Below are 17,732 nucleotides of genomic sequence, written 5' to 3'. Positions count from 1 at the left end.
ATGCTATTTTTGAATGTGCTATATTTCAAACATGTTTGACTATATCTCGTTGAAATTAATTTTCGTAAAAAATGTCAAGCCCAATTCAACTATAAGAAATACTGATTTTTGTTATCCTTAATAAAAGGTCCAAAAGGGATCAACAAAGATTATTATAAGAAATAAGCAAGTCAAACAAAACTTGATACCTACGATGGGCAGTTTCTGTTAACAAATAAAAATCAATTGAAAACTGTGACGCAACGCCATTGTGACGCAGTGGGACAACTGAGTCCAATTTCCAATTAGATGTTCCTTCGCCGGCCCGGGGAGACAAATTTTGGGGCGTGAAGCACGTAGTCTTTCACTCAATTCAGGAAGAAAATGGAGAACAGAGTATCTTGAAACAAGGTTCTTCTCTACCACACCTACAAAGTCCATGCATACGAACTACAATCTCGTAGCCCAAGATATAAGATATAAAATATTTTTTTGTAACATTTCTCTATTGTTAAAATAATAAGTATCAATAACACATAACATTATCATTTATATCTTGTTTTCAAAATAAAAGAAAAATCTTTCAAGATATGAAAATGTTAGAAAATACTAAAAATATTGGAAGGTAGATGTTAAATTCGAGAGATATGAAGGAAATGTGTGTGGCATTCTTGTTTTCAAGTTGGCAATAACACGGTGGATATGGAGCGTGCATGTGGCGTTACTGTGGCAGTAAATTAAGTAGCTAGAATAGCTCCCGGAGATATACGAGTTCGGTGGTCGTTATCAGATCATTCGGTGCCCAACATTGTTATAGTTTGTGCTTTTAGTCTCACCCAGACACGTTATTCATTGCAAATTATTGACATCCTAACATTTAAAATTTATTTGAAATAAAGATTTACAAGAAAAAAAAATAATTGGAAACTTATAAAGATTTTTGCAGCGAAATAGAGATGTCTTACTTAAATGTAGTGTAACGGTTAACGAAAAACGATCGTGAAATAAACAAACCGAAGGCCAGGTTTTGTGAAATGGCCGACTATTTCCATTTTCTCGTTTATCGTAAACGTAAAAAAGAGAACGATTGTTGGAGGTGATGATGAAACAATTATACTAGTATATATTATAATATATAGTAATATAGATAAACATATTATATCTCTAAAATTAAAAAATTGTATTCTTTCAATTTGTGTAATAACTAACACACACTTTATATGTTAAGCAATTGAATTAAATATTATAAAAAAAAATCTATACAGACTTATTAATTAAAATAACCTTTTTGTCAAGAAATTTTATTTCACTGCAATGCGTCGCTTAACCGAATAGTACCGCTAGTAGTGTGCAAATAATGACTTATGTACGAGTATGTCTGTTGTTATTAACAAATGAAAAGAAATATGATATTGTACTTAATGATTTTTAAAAAAGCTATATTTTCATTTATTTATTTACAATAGCTATCTTTAAGCTTTTTTAATAATTTGCAATTTAATTTAATAAATTGCTTAATTGCCCTACGTATGTACGTAAATAATCTTAGGAAAATGATATTCAGAATGACATTATTTATGCATGTATCAATTTTTTTTATATTGTAGTTTATCTACTTAAATATCCATTTTAATAATGTTAGTATTGTTCGTAGTGGTAATTGTAGAAAACAATTTCACCCATTACATTTTTTTGATTAGCGGTCGCGTAATCAACTAGCTACGAAGTGCTTGGGCGTAGCACCTGTTATATAAGCATGGCGCCTGTGAACTCGGGAGGCTCGGTCGTTACACTCGAAGTGAATTCTAATTCTTAACGATTTCAAATTCAATATCCAAATATAAAAAAAATAATTGTTGCTTTAGACATTATTCAGAGAAAAGATAAGATACACGTTACAGAAATATAAGCTGCGATTTGGTAATTTTAATTTATTTTCCAAAAATTATGTCAGCTTTACGCTGTATCCCAGACACAGAAGGGTAGGCAGAGGGAACCTAGAGTTAAGATACTCCGTTCCTCACTTTCCGCTGAGTGTTAAGTGGCGGAACTTAACAACTTAACTTAAAAGCCACAGCGAAGAAATGAAAATACAAATTTAAAAATCAAACCCACAACCTGTCACGTGTAAAGGCATCCCTGCGCCACGACTGGTCTCAAATTGGATTATTCCTCTACTTGATAATATCTAGAATAATTAAGAAAAATGTTCTACATACTAAATAGAAGAAGAAAAAGAAAAATGTGTATCATAAAAAACCGTTCAGTCGGTAGAAGCGCTAATGATAGGGCATAAAGCGTGACGTCGTAAAACCAGAGCATTAAGCGCTCGCTGCCAGAAGCTGCCCGTAATCTATTCTGAGCTATTTTAATTAGCATAGTAGTAATAATAAAGCGGGGGTAAAGTTTTTGTGGCGTCTCGGACGATGTTCCCGAGCCCCGGTGGAGCCCGGCTGACGCCATTCACGCCGCCCATACTTACAGGGAATACTTATAACTTCTTGCTCTGTGAATTTATCAAGTTCCGCGTCCGAGCTCATGGCGGTAATAAATGTTTACCGATGAGTTGAATATTTGCGGTTCTCCGTTAAAGTAGACGTCGAACCATGTAGATATTATATTTAAATATTCAATAAACGTAAATATTACAGGACATATTACATAAATGATAGCGGCTTTGTGGTCACATTTCAGGTATTTCATTTTATAGTGCACGCTTTGCGTACATATTGACTGTTTTATATACATGGCTTCACGTTTTATTCCAACGCGCACCATAATATAATATTTTTTTTTACTTTACACCTTTCTCTCTTTTAACAAGATACATAGAGTTCCGAAAAACACTACCTTCTCTTCTAAACACATTAAACATTAATACAATCAAATTGAAAAATGCGTCAATCGTTTCACGTAGATACAGTTACGGTTTCAATATATTTTCAATATCTAAATTTATTGCCAAATCGCAAATTCATAAAACTATAAAAATTCCATAAATATTATATTTACAAATATGCTGCAATTTTTATATAATGTTTTGAATGCAACATAATAATTTGACCAAATTTTATTTTTACTATCTAGAGCAGCACGTAATAACGTTCAACCCAGTTAGGCTTAGGTCAACACGAACCCTATACCATGAAGTGGTAACATTTGAGATTAACGAGGCCATATTATTTATGCTTGGATTTAGAATTTTGGATATAAAATAAGGAAGACATAACTCTAAAATATACGGATTATATAAGCTCATTTTCGTAGGTAGAAAAAGGTTAGTAAGTAACATTTTTAAAGTTTTATTCCACCCTTAGGAAAGAAAAATACTTTTTTTAGAACCGTATAAAAAGTTGAACGAAGCGGGATTTGAACCCGACCATCTCTTTGGCGGTATACGAAATGTATACGCATTACTTACTTATACTTACCTATGTATACTTTTATTATTATAAAAGTAAAAAACATAATAAATATATTCGAGTTTTAATAAATCTTGATATTTTAATAAAAAATAATATATATATCTTAAGTGCTTAATCAATTATTTTGTACATACATTTTTATTACAAACTAGCGTCCGCTTAAACAAATTGTTATGTTATAATTAAATTTTATAAAATCGTTACATAAATTGTATCCTATGTATTATTCTGATTTATAAGCTGTATTACTGTAATAGTTTCATTTAAATTCGTTCAGTAATATTTACTTCACGTAAAGAGAACACACATCCATCCACATAAACATTTCACATTTATAATACTAGTAGGATGGTGGGTTAGTAGGATGAAATAACAAGGTAACAGAAGGTGTCATTACGAGAAACAATATATACTGATGAAGCGAATCCAAACAGACCTTTGGAGAACATAAATTTTGAACAAAGAAAATAAACTCGTCCGAGCAACGTAACGATTGCTCCAACACACAAGTCAGTTCGGAGTTAGAATAAGTACCCAATATAAATAGGGACAGGGAGACATTTGTCCGGCAAAATGCTCGCCTAGGTCAGGTGGCACACGGTAAAAGCGTTGAAAGCATACATAAATTTACACTAGGCGGGCCGTATACGGCGCAGGTGGCCTTAAGTACAGTAACTAACGGAAACTGTATGTACCCGTTTATGGATAAAAACTCCTGAAAATACTACAGGTGCTCCTATATTTTTTCTTTTTATTTCTCTTGTCAAATTAATTCTCTTGTATAAAAACTATGATATTAGATTAGTTAGAATAAAGTTTAATTTAACAAGCAATAGGTATTTTAATATTTAGCAATAGTCTCACAATCAATGGCTGTCGAGGCGTTGCCGTTGGATACACTCCGCTAACGAAGTAAACAGTCGACAGACATTTTGCGTACGTAGACAATCCGTAGCGGCAGCTAGCTGATGAATATATTATTTTATTAATTATATTATTTTATTAATTATTAAATATTAATTTAAATTATGTGTGACATTTATAATATATAGTATGAACAGTAATAATGTTTGCACATGAATTATGTAGACGATGCGACTGTACTTGTAGCTCTACATTCCGCGCGTACGCTAGCTGGAAGCGGTTCGCCGCCTGCGAGCCCTCTAACCGATGTCGACATACAACCCCGAGAGGCGCGCTTCCCAAATTCCATTCCTTGACACGACACCTTCCATTTTATTACGGTATGCCTTGTTTCCATTTCGTCATTGCATATGATCTGCAGTTAGGAGTCAGTCAGTCACATGTTCAAATCTACATTCGCGTCACAATATACCTAGAGTCTTTAGGTGCAATTTTAAATTATAAGTAAAATTTACAAATGCATCGAAATCTACATTTTAGATTTTTTAAAATTTTAATTTTTTTGATTTTTTTACTTTGTATTAAGAATGGGCCACGATCATGAACTGAATAAACTAAATTTTAATGAAAATATTGTGTAATAGACGCGAATGCCAAAGTTTTGTTTTCTAACAAACTTCATATTATGCAGCCAAAACAGTGAAGGTTTATTCTCCAATGCAGAAGAAAGGAAGCATGCATGCATCGAGCGTTATTTACGACTTTCGATTCCGGTGCCGTTAAGACTTCAGGAAATCTAGTTCAGTCGCACCCGGTGCACGTTCGCCGGCACAACATTCACCGTTACAATTATTCTTGTACATTTGCTGCCTTAAATGTACCTTACCCTTGACGTAACTGTACTAACAAACAAAATATAAACTTAAAACGTGAGATAAGAAATTTACATTTTAATGTTTCATTATTTAGCAAAATAATACTCGTAACTTTTAAGTGAAAGATCCGAGATACAATTTTATCTAGGGAGCAAACTTGCAGGCATTTCAGAGACATAAAACCTTACTTAGCGAGCCACAAATCCTCGTAACGTTAAGCCGAGATAAAACAGCTCACACCACAGTGTAACGGAGGAGCTCAAATTTTTCACCTGTGGACTACGCTTTGTCGACCAGGGAATATGTTTCATACTAGTTATTACTACTAGTTAAATATTTTCATGCTTCACGTAGACGCCAAATGCAAATTATATAACACCAAGCTATGACATTTTATGAAACTTTTAATAATAAATTAATTGTCATCAGCTTAACGCATATAGTAAGGTAGGCAGAGGGAACGTAGAGTTAAGACAATCCGTTTCTCATTTTCCGCCTAATTTTTCGACGCATTGCGTGTTGAGTGGAGGAACTCAACGCCGGACCTTGGTGCCACAGCAAATAAATGAAAATATTAATAAATAATAATTCATTTCCGCGAGTGGGGACCGAACCTACAAACGGCACCTTACATTCACACCCTTGTGCCCCCGCACCACGACGGCGTGCCACCTCGACTAACACAATTTAGTTCGTGATATTGTCTTGAAATACGAATATTTAAATATCTGTCACCGTACAAAGTCGTTAATGATTGGTCAACAAATTGCGATAATATTTCTTAAGTATTCACAAGTTTATCCAGGTAGGATAAACACGCATGTGAGTAAAATTCCCAAAAAATATAAAATTGATATATAATCAAAAGATATTATAGCAATTAGCAACTGGTAATTTGTTCTGGTGTAAGTAATTACGTGATAAAATAATTACCATCCGACTCTTATAAAAACGTTCACTTTCAACTTTGGAACTTAATATAAATGTTTCTTATAAACTATTATATAACAAAACCGCAGTTGCGGCGAAGTTGACAAGTATATGGCGAGTACATAGACACGTGCAATTTATTTTTAAAATATATTAATAGGTAAATAGCGACATTGGAATTTTAAACCCATCATACCATGTTTCCAAAAATCACCAGAACACAATAAACAGACGATTACTTCGACACTGCTTCCTTTATTATATTCAAATTCAACGAAATCCCTAAAATAAACGATAAAAAATTCAAACTGTTAATTAAAATTAAATAAAAAAAATTAAAACAATTTTATAACTGTTATCTTGCTAACAGCTGATTTACGAGTAGGTACTTAGTTGCAAAAAAACCTTAACAACATTAAAACGATAGATACCTACATTAATAGCTCAACTCCGTACTTCCACTTGGGCTTGGTTGCAGGATTAGCGAAAATTAGATTTCAATAAGACGCTTCAGTCGAGGAAGGGGACCGGCCAATGCGGAGACGGTCACGCTCGTCTTGTAATGCAACGTCAGCAGTACACAGTCGCTTAAAGCTTTGTCGGACAATTTATATGTTTATGGAGAAACATTATATTATCTCGTATAGAATTGTATTCTTATAATACTATTTTCTTATTAAATAAATCTTTTACTTAGTGTGCTAAAAGTTCTATTAATTTATTATTGCTATTTGTTGTAAATTTATAAACAAGGAATTTTGTTCTTTAATTAAAGTTGTTGGTTAAAATCGATTACATAAAGTATTATTCATTAATCAAAGTCATAGGCATGGTTGCCTATTATTAGTAGTGCCTTTTCAAGAGCACCAAGTAGATATTTTTTCACAAAAAAAACAAACAATTAAATAAGGAAATATTAAAATATTAATAATATACAAACAACATAAAGAAATAGGCTTAAGTTTATTTTTAAATTGGACAAGAAATGATTATGTAATGTAACAAGCTCGAATTATTTATTCATTTCATTCTCGTACCCCACGCACGTTCTCAATAGCTAACTCGCATAATTCACACAGGGATGCGCAGCCCCGCGATACAATAGCAGATTATCAAGCAAAATGACGTAAATAGTCCTCAAATAGGAGAAACTGGGCGCGGGTTAAGGGCCGCAGAATGGCCGCCTCGCGACTCGAATATCAGATGAGCCTTGGTTAACCGAACAGGCCTCTTATTTTTTAGGTAAACCATAACAAAACTCATTTTTTCAAAACATGGCCAATCTATTATTTGATTACCATATTACTAAAGGACGTTCATGTTGATAATATTTCCTGAGACAGCTCTTGTAAAGTTATGTTAAAATGTAATAGTACCACAGCTTTATATTTATAGTACACTACAAAATTCAAAGCAATTTTAAATTGTCGGGGAAAAGTAGCTATCGAGGAAATGTTCTTTTTGTTGCTTTCAAAGGATCGCTTAGAGAAACTTAGACTACATACCGGTTTTGTAGGTACGAAAGTTTCGTAGACACGTTTCACTACAAATATCGACAGATGTCTGTCTGTACTCAGCCATCATTGAAAATAGATTTTCACGATACCAATAATTATTTTTATACACTTCAAACATGTCAAAATGTAAAACGAGAACTGTGTATTTCATAGTTTTGTTAAAATAACCATAATATAATTAGTATTGAGTAAATATGGATTTTCAGAAATGCCACTGATATACTCGTAGGTACATATTTTATATGTTATTGTAATTACAGTATCGATAGATAAAATAAGTATAATTCATGTTATAATTTCAAATATAAAATATAAATAAAATATAAAATATGAAATATATTTTATTACGTCCCTCCTAAAACTAAAAATAAAATGAAGGGACGGGAAATGCAATAGTGTGTGGATGTGACAATTCAATTATCTATGAGCGTCGCAATCTGATTGTCTCAAAACAAAGGCCCTGCTAATAGACGATACAGAGTTTGTGCTCAAAAAATAAAGGCGCGACGTCGCCCGAATAAATGAGAACGGCTACGGCGATAAACAGGAGGATTCGTTCTGAGCGGAGGGTCGATATCGAAATACATTATTCTCCGATCCGAGTGTTCCGATTCAAATTGAAAGAGCACCTCCAACATGAGATTTCTCAGGCGGCGAGTGGGCGCAGAATATAAATCGGCACATAACCAGAAATAGGAAGGCCGCAAATATACGCTCGTGGTGTTATCTTTTAGTTTTTTATTTCGATTGATTTTTAAAGGAAAACACCGCATGTTAAATAATGGCTAGGTAAAATTTACCAATGTAAGTAAAAATAAGTTATATTATACTGCGGTGGAGATCTTAGATTCATAGCCTGTACGCCAAAAAACAGTGAACCCTCAGTAAATATCTTTGTGTCCCTGTCACACAGCTACTAAACATAAAGTGAATACTTCTACTTATGCAGCAGAAATGGGACACACGCCTCCCCTCATCGTGTATTCTGCCCAATTCGCAACACGCCCAGCCGATATTTACGTAACAAACGTCTTTGGTGACTTCTGACAGACTATCGCTCTGTTATTATAATATAACAATGGTAAAGTATACTACATAATTTCTTTACTTCAAAATGCCATAAATAATTCATGCGCATTACCAAAACTTTTTTAATAATGTATAAAATTGTGCCCATGCTTCCGAAGTATGATGACAAGTGTGTTTTAACTTATAAGAATAGATAAAATTTGAATATCTAACATTTTGATAAAATTTGTCTAATGTCTAATTAAAATTTGTGTCTAGGCTATCCTAGACACTGATACCTAAGTTGCCTAAGGCGACTGTGGGCGGTAGAGTCCACAAGCGGCGGTACTCTAACTTCATTAAGGACGAGACGCCAGCACTGTCACTGAATCAAAGTGACGCGCCTCCACAATACCCTATTCAAATTTAAATAGCTTCACGCCCAATTGCACTTCAATATGGTATAAACTCGCAGATAGTTATTTCATTAAACACAGATTTCTGAGATAAGTTCGTTGCATAGAATTCAATATCACTAAGCGTTTAACTTCCAGAAATTTCGTGGCCATCGGCTGTAAAGAAAGGGAAAATTTGGCATACACATAGTCTTTTGAAATTATGCTTAATTAAACACTTTATAAAACAAATGTGACAAGAGTAACGCATATATGTTGCTTTGAAAACAGTGGTAAGCGATAAGTTGGATAGGAGGGGCCTGGGTCGACGTAAAGTTTGGCAATTATGGCGACCGCATGTCTGAGAGCGCCGTCTACGCTCATTACATACTGAAACTCTACTCGTCTATATTAAAAGTACAACTGACATTAGACCTGAAATGGTTCGTGAGTAATAAAATACAAAATATATTTCTTAAATTATTAATGAAATTCTTCCCCTTAATAAACATAACAATAAATTGATTAATTTAACGATCGAGACTTCCTCGTAGTTAAAAGTATAATAAATCTTTATGATTAGTGATATGGGATGTTTTTATTGGATACATTTTTCGTTTTTAATAATGTAGGGCAGTGACATAACTTGTCCTGTGCAGATACAACACAATATTTTATTATAGTCTGAAATATAGATAAGGCTTTTGCATAACAATCTACAATTGAAGAATGAAGAAACATGCAATATAATATTTTAAATGAACTTGTACATACATATATACATTTATGTCTACGTGAATTAATATCAGCGCTTAATTAAAATCAAGAACAATGATAGCAAGTGGTGTGTGGTTAACGTAAAAGAGAATCACCCCTTACAAGATTAAATGGAATTATTCATAAATTTAATAATAATATAAGAATGTGTGAGCAAGAAATTTTAATATGGCATTATCAAATATTATAATACTTACAAAGTTACTTGGGCAAGAATTATTTTTTATTTATATTAATTTATCAAAAAAAATCCTTTTCGTTTTTTTGTACTTAATATTTTTAGTGTAGTATTTTTTACAGTTTTACGTTTTAACATCATATCATAGCAGTTTAGGCTAAAAATTAAAATAATTCTAATGAAATCATTTATCAAGTGGGGATCTAACCCACAACCATCGTGTTTATGCTCATACTATTACACTCCGTCGTGATGACCTCAATAGAGTCATATAATAATGTTATTATGACAAATTGCATTGTATTTACAATATCTATAAATCTCTAAGTGCTTAACTATGAATCTGTTAATGTAATTAAGCTTTGTATTGTTGCGCACGTTCGGATGCCGTCCGACGAGATTATCAATACATAAAATAGTTTAGCCGTGAAACTAAATTTTCGGGAGGACAATTGCATTTTGGAACATTATATAATTCAGTTCCGTAGCGTCATGCATACAAACTTTCTAGTGATAAATTGCTACGTCACGAAAATAGTCTTGGATGACTTGTAAAGTAAGCATATCTCGTCACATTTTCATATCTATGAATTTAGTTCGGAGTTATATTAGATTAGATATATTCTAAACTTTCAATATTGAGCAAAAAACATATAAAAAAGTAACAAAATTTTATAGACTTGTTATATTAATTTGAGCCTTGTTATTCATAACTGTCAATAATTATAAGAAACTAGCGGCCCCTTCGCGGTTTCACCTGCGTGAACTATGTTATTATTAATGTCTAATAGTAGTCTCCATGACTACGTCCTAGTAACGTCTATGCAAAATTTGAGACTCCTAGCATTTGTAGTAACGAAATTTCATACAAACTTTCGACCCCAAAAACAACCCTTTATTAGTCGAATATTGCAAATTCCCGTCTTAGCGAGCACCTACGTCCTATAAATAACTCCTATGCAAAATTTCAGATTCCTAGCACTTGTAGTTTCTTAGATTTCGTGATGAGTGAGTGACCTTTCGATTTTATATATATAGATTAATCGCTTAATCGCTCGAAATCATGTTTAAAAGCTTGTTTGCATTTATATTAAGTCGCTACAGTATCGTCTAGAAACATTTTTGTGTTTTTTTTTCCACGAAAGTACATGTGATAAGAAAGAAAACGAGAGGCTTGTACTAAGGTAATAACTTGTAAGAAATATTTAGATGTTTTAGTGAAAGTAAACTTATCAATTCTTAGTCAGTGACTAAATAAGATTTTAAAAAAGCTCATTGGATTTTACTTAAGGGCCGGGTAGTCCGTGCCCACCTTAATCTGGTTAATAATCTGGTGAATTCAGAATTTCTAGTAATAAGAAATTTACGATGAAAATTTAAAAAATATCTTTTACACATAAAATAATGTAGCTTTAAAGCTAAAGTCAGGGCCCCTTGAAAAATACTCTAGATACGCCCATGTTCGATTTTAGGAAAATGACAACATTTTTTCCAGACAAATAAATAGAAATATGTTTATTTTCCATGAGTTTAATGACGTAAAACAGTGTCTAAAAGTGACTTTATTAATAAACTACAACCTTGTACCTCACCTGATTTAGTTAAGGAAGACCGAATCGTGAATTTTTAACTCATATTAGGGAAAAATTGTATTTGAATACCAGTGTTTGCTCGATAAAGTTAGAGAAAACTCTGCTTAATGCATTGCCACTAAACAGCTCACTTAACGGACCCTCCTCTCAAACTGCGGGAAGATAATATAACAAAAATTGTTTCGCTCTATAATAAAACAAAAGGTCCGGCACTGACCTGCAGGCTGGGGTGCACGGCGAGTTGCAGGAGCGTGCGCACGACGGCGAGGTGGCCCTTGTTGACGGCGATGTGCAGCGGCGTCTGGCGGCGGCGGTTGCGCGCGTTGAGGTCGGCGCCGGCGCCCGCCAGCGCACGCAGCGCCGCAGACTCGTCGCCGAACGCCGCGTGGTGCGCCGCGCGGTCCCCGTCGCGGTCCTCTGCATCTGCCTCCGCTCCCGCGCCCACCAGCGCCACGATCACCTCCACGTGCCCGTTCTGCGCCGCCGCCTGGGACACGTACAGACTATGTCAGTATCCACTTACAGACTGACGTATTACAATAAATAGAACAAACTAAATACTTTATGATATTATTCAGATAATAACAAGGTTTCTTCAGTTATATTTATCCCGCACTTAGCAAAGTAAGCAGAGGAAACCTGGGAGTAGTATTAATACACTTCGTTCCTATTGAGACACATCCATTCCTCACTTTTCTCAAAAGATTATGGCGACGCAGCGGCACAAGAGTTTGACTGTAAAGACGTTTCCCACTCAAGGAAATGACATATTATATTTAGTGTTTTCATTTCCTCACTCTAGACATGAACAAAACGCGGCGTTGGGTTCCGCCACTCAACCTGCAATGCCTTAAGGAGTAGTTGGAAAAGAGGAACGAAAGTGTCTTAATTTTACCTCTGCCTACTTTAATATTTGCGGGATATAGGTTAAAACTAATAAATAATAATTATATACAAAAGAAGTTGTGACCTGCAGCGCGGTGTGTCCGCCGTATACGCCGTTGACGTCGGCGGGCGCGCCATCGCGTGACAGTATGTCGCTGCAGCGCGTGGCGTCGCCGTTAGCCGCCGCCTTCACCAGCTCTTCATTGGCGTCGCCCGTCACGTGCGACTCGAACAGCTTCCTCAGCAGCACGGACAGTCGGTCCCCTGCAATTATATATACTATTTAGATATTTAACTTCTAAAAAATTAACATTCTGTTTAAATAAACAAATAACAATATTTGATACTGCTCACTTTGAAAGCTTATGAATAACCGTTTTAATATTTTTTTTGTTGCTCTCTAAATACGAGAATAGACAATCCACTAAACAACCAGTGTATATTTTTTTTCCTACAACTTTGTTTTTTTGTAATTGTTTGAAACTGATCCATAGCAGTTTTTAATTTTATATTGGAGTGAAATAAATTTAAAATGTCAACCACTTTCAAAAATTTTCATCAGCAAATATACGTCATAAATAAATAACCACCTATCGATATAATGTCAAGGCAAAATTCCAATATACCTGATGAATTTCCTGGAATACTGCCATCAAACGACGCCACTTTAGTGACCGCATTCGGATTGTAAGTCCATGAAGTGTTGCAGACTTCCACTTTCAGATCGTTATCGTGATAGATTTGTTGCACGCGACCGATTTTGCCGAGCGTCTGTAACAAACATAATTAGTTTACCATTTGCCGGTAAAATTAAAATTTTATAATTTACTATCACAATATATTTCATATAAAGTTTTAAGTGCACGTGTTTGTTTGCTGAGATTAAAAAATATAAACAAAACATAGTCGTATTATCTGCATTTCCTGATGTCAAACGCTCGTTTTCATAATTGGCCTTTACGATGGTAGTTAGAGCTCGTTAAATGAAATGTATACTATAACATAAAACGATAATAGTTCATTAATGACCTCACGTGATTCACGTGAATAAAGTAATAATTTTTAAAATTATTTTGAAATTAATTATTCTAAAATTAATACGTAAATTATTCAGAAACCTTTGTCAGTATTTGAAAATATTGAAAATAAAAAAAAAAGAAACAGAAATGGTAATTTTATTGTAACTATAATATTTATGAGATTTAATGTAACTTAAAGAATAACTTAGTGGCAGTAACCAAATGTCAGTTGATGAATTGTCTTAACACGAGGTTCCCTCTGCCTACCCTGCTGTGTGCGGAATACAGTGTGAAACTGACTTGATTTCATATTTCTTGCTTTCGATTACTTTGTTCCCAAGTGAAAGACTAACTCCAGGAAGGCGACGACTCGTCGACTGTACTATAAAATTATATAATGATATGTTACCGGAGCCATCGCCTCCGCCCACTCGCCGTGGCCGCGCTGCAATGTCTTCACCCGCTCCTGGTCCGAGCACACCTGCACGAGGTCTCCCACCGCGAACGCGCCGCCGTGATTCGGAGTCGACGTGGACGCGACTACCGTACTGTTGCACGCCTAGATACGATATTTCTTTCGTTTACTTTTTTTAGGCTAAGGGAAGGCTAAGACTAGTGTGTGTTAATGTGGTAAATTTCCTCACAAGGATAAGTGGAAAGTGTATCTTACTAACCAAGTGTAGGTTTTCTTTGTCTATTCGCAAAACATGGGAGATATTAAAGAAGTATATAATAATATTTTTTATGATATAATATTTTTTTTCATTTTCACGCTTTTAACTGCATAGCAAGGTGTGCAAGTTTTTAGATATGTGCTGTAAATATTGTAAAACTGTAAAGTATAATTGTAAATATATACTTTATACTTATATTTATAAATTATTTTATTTCTTTTAAGAGCAAAATGACCCTTTTATTCCATTCTCCCGTAAGCATTATCTTTTGGCATGTCCTTTTATACCTTTTATCGGTATGTTGTATGGATAAAAAATAAATGCCTTAGTTAACACAGCAGGGTTGAAGGTCCACCGATTGCCGCTAGGATAAGTGACCACTATGTCGTGGTCCTCATCGATGCCAACGACAGCGCCTGTTGTACTGAGACACTCGAACATGCCGTCCGTCCACCCGCCATGGCCGTGTTGCAACGATTGCACTATTTCCAAGTCCAAGTCGACATTTACCTAAAATATATGTTATGATTATTAAAAAAACTTCACACAGGCAAGGGAACTCATTGCTAAGATATTCTACTCTCAACGTTCCGCACGAATTGGCGACGCGTGTTAGTGACGGAAGTTAACGCTGCGCTTTAAGAATAAAGAAGCCAGACCAAGAAAATTACAAGAAATCCCCTGAATAAGCGAGCACCAGAGATCCACAACCATGTTAACAGTGAGGCACTGCCCCAATAACTACTGTCATATTTATCGATTAAAAGAATTCAGTTACATGTAATTTTATTATAAGACTTTCTATTTTCCACCTATTTAATGCATGGATTCATTATAATTTACATAATTATAATGAATCCATGTATATGTGACAAAGCAATGCTCCATTAAAATTAAATAAAAATCTTACATGATCCCCAACTTGTAAGCCATGGGGTCCAGTACGACCTGGTCCCAACTCTCCTAAAAGTGGTAGATGCTCCTTGTATACATTTTGCCCCTTAACATCATTTACCACCTGCAATAGTTAGAAAATAATATTAGGTGAAAGGGTAATATTATTATTAATACTTATTTATATTCAATTGCATTTATAATCAGACATTGCCCCACTTTGTCACAATGGCCTCATAATATTTTTTTTTGTACTAATTATAACAAGTTCATTATTTATTTAAAAGTTATTATAATAATATTTATTATATAATTAATATAATTTCTTCCAGTGACCTATTACATAAAAAGACTGAAATGGAAATGGGCTGGCCATATTAAGAGATCCAATAAGGATGGACATTTCTTCATTCTGGCTGCAGGGCAATTGAGTTCCACTACTCAACATGCAATGGCTCAATATATTTGGCAGACAGACTAAGGTTTGATCTGCCTATGGTGCGAGCATTACAGCATAAAGTTGATTTATAATAACTTTATTATTTAATTATTTACTATAACTTTATTTTCATTAAATTGGGGCTGTCGTGGCGCAGCATAGAATATTATGGCCACAAAACCTTTACATCAATTGTAGCCTATATTACAGTTATTCCAATGTATAAGCTATTACTGTAAAGTTTCATCTAAAACCCTTTAGCAGTTTTTACATGAAAGTGGAACAAACATACATCAACATGAACTTACACATTCATATTATATATTTATTAGTAGGAATTATATATAGGGTGGAAGAGGCAGCGCTTCTTTTATTGAAACTGCATATAGGGTAATATATTTCAAACCCACACCTAAGAAATTAAAAGGTACCTCAACAGTTTGGATGTAGGATTTTTTTTCATTTCACGATTTTTATCCATATCCGTATTTCGTGTGACGCACACATACGTGTGCAACGTTTCCGATTTGATAGGTAAGTGTGTGCGTGCCTATGTTATACTTTACAAATGGCGTTTTATTTTAAAACGATAATTTTATTATTTATTTTGTTTGTAAAAATAACTTTTTTATTTTTGGGAGTTATTTTTTTCCGAATTATATTAGGCTTTTATAGAGTAGTTTAAACTGTGGTTTCATTTAAAGTGGTGCTGACAATTCCACCCTGTATACTATATTAGTGGGATAGGATATTTGCCTAGATTGTTCCTTTTACATATTTACAAGTTTTATATTTTGTTTACCTTTAAGTCAGCCATGCCTTCAAATCCAACTCTATAAAGATTTTTAGCACCATTATCCCATACAACATAAGCCGCAGATCGTGGGCTTGCTGCTGACCAATCTTGAATTTCATTAACTTTGCCTCTTCTTCCATTTCCACCATCTTGATCTTCCCATTGCCAGTCAACCTAGAATAACACATTATTTTAAAGTTAAATACAGTGTACTTTCCATTTAATGGTACTTGATATAACAACAAGCTCCCTAAAAGGCCAATATTAGAATATAAAACTTGCAGAATATTTACAAAAACCAATATATATTTTTAATTAACATAAAATATTGATGTTTTTTTCTTATTTACACTTGTCACATAATAATAATGGTTACAAATTATGACAAATGTTTTTATACATACTCCTCTCACTACTCTTGCTCCTGGAAATATTCCTCTGACAGCCTGCTTCTTGCTTTTCCTACGTGGTTCAACAAGGCAACGTTGAGCACCTGGTGCACTTATACGGTAAAATCTATGACGCAAGTGATGTTTGTCCCCATGATAGCAAACAGAGCACAAATCGTAGTTGCTGCACTCAGCACACTTCCAACGAATACCTACATAAAGTATATTTATAAGTTGTGTAATAGTAAAATAGTACTTATTACATTATTCCAACAAAAAATAAATAATTATTACTGTCAAAAACTTACCAAATATTGGCTGTTGACGACAAGTGTCACACATAGTACCCTCATGTTTGACTCCAGTTGGTGCACTATCTAAAATTCGCAAATCATATGCTCCTGAGCATCTGTAATTTGCAGCAGTTCCATTATCCCAAACAACAACAACTTCCTCCGGAGATTCAAAATTTCTCACTGTTCCGACATGACCCTCTCCACCATCCTGAAATATTTAAAAATTATATTATACATTACATTACATTAAGCCTGTTATCCTGAGCATTATATTAAATTTGTTAGTAATAGTCATAGTATATCCCTGAGGTCAGTGTGCCTGCTGGCAAAGGCCTTCTCTAACATTTTCCAATGCTTTCTATCCATTTTATCTCATCTTCCTGTCTTCTGTGCTGCCTTCCCCTACTCCTCTTACCATCTCTTGGATACCAATCTGTAATAATTTTGCTCCATGTTTACTTTTTATTACATGCCCTGTCCATTGAGTTCCCATCCTTGAGTTTGGATTCTCATAGTTGTAGTTCTTATTCTTTCCTGTTTTATGATACTCATAATGCTTCTTTCCATGGGCCTTTTGAACATATCTGAGTATATCTGACATGGCTACGAAACAGAGCGGTAGAAAATAGGTAAACCTCAATTTACCTGGTTGACAATTGGTTAAAAAGACAAATAATAATGGCCATAAAAATAGAAGCCAACTAACCACATGGAGCAGCATGATAAGAAAAGCCGATCCTATGCCTATCCTACACGGCAGAGAAAAAAGAAATAGAAATAACAGTATTCCATATAATATA

The 17,732-nt window shown here is 34.3% G+C and overlaps 1 protein-coding gene across 1 annotated transcript in view; it reads right to left on the bottom strand.

Annotated features, from left to right (window-relative positions):
* mib1 (E3 ubiquitin-protein ligase mind bomb 1) overlaps positions 1-17,732 on the bottom strand; it is a 113,569-nt gene that overhangs the window by 95,551 nt on the left and 286 nt on the right. Inside the window, exons 2-10 of the mRNA XM_085207567.1 lie at positions 16,945-17,140; positions 16,652-16,848; positions 16,254-16,421; positions 15,029-15,136; positions 14,443-14,628; positions 13,854-14,003; positions 13,052-13,196; positions 12,511-12,689; positions 11,758-12,027 (exon numbers count right to left, since the gene is read on the bottom strand). Coding sequence (XP_085063693.1) covers positions 11,758-12,027; positions 12,511-12,689; positions 13,052-13,196; positions 13,854-14,003; positions 14,443-14,628; positions 15,029-15,136; positions 16,254-16,421; positions 16,652-16,848; positions 16,945-17,140 — 1,599 coding nt within the window. The remainder of the gene's footprint in view (positions 1-11,757; positions 12,028-12,510; positions 12,690-13,051; positions 13,197-13,853; positions 14,004-14,442; positions 14,629-15,028; positions 15,137-16,253; positions 16,422-16,651; positions 16,849-16,944; positions 17,141-17,732) is intronic.

Source organism: Heliconius melpomene, chromosome 1, assembly GCF_056956725.1.
Source record: "Heliconius melpomene rosina isolate 202511_hmr_F chromosome 1, ASM5695672v1, whole genome shotgun sequence".
Taxonomy (NCBI): Eukaryota; Metazoa; Arthropoda; class Insecta; order Lepidoptera; family Nymphalidae; genus Heliconius; species Heliconius melpomene.
This window is presented reverse-complemented; position numbering and strand designations above follow the sequence as displayed.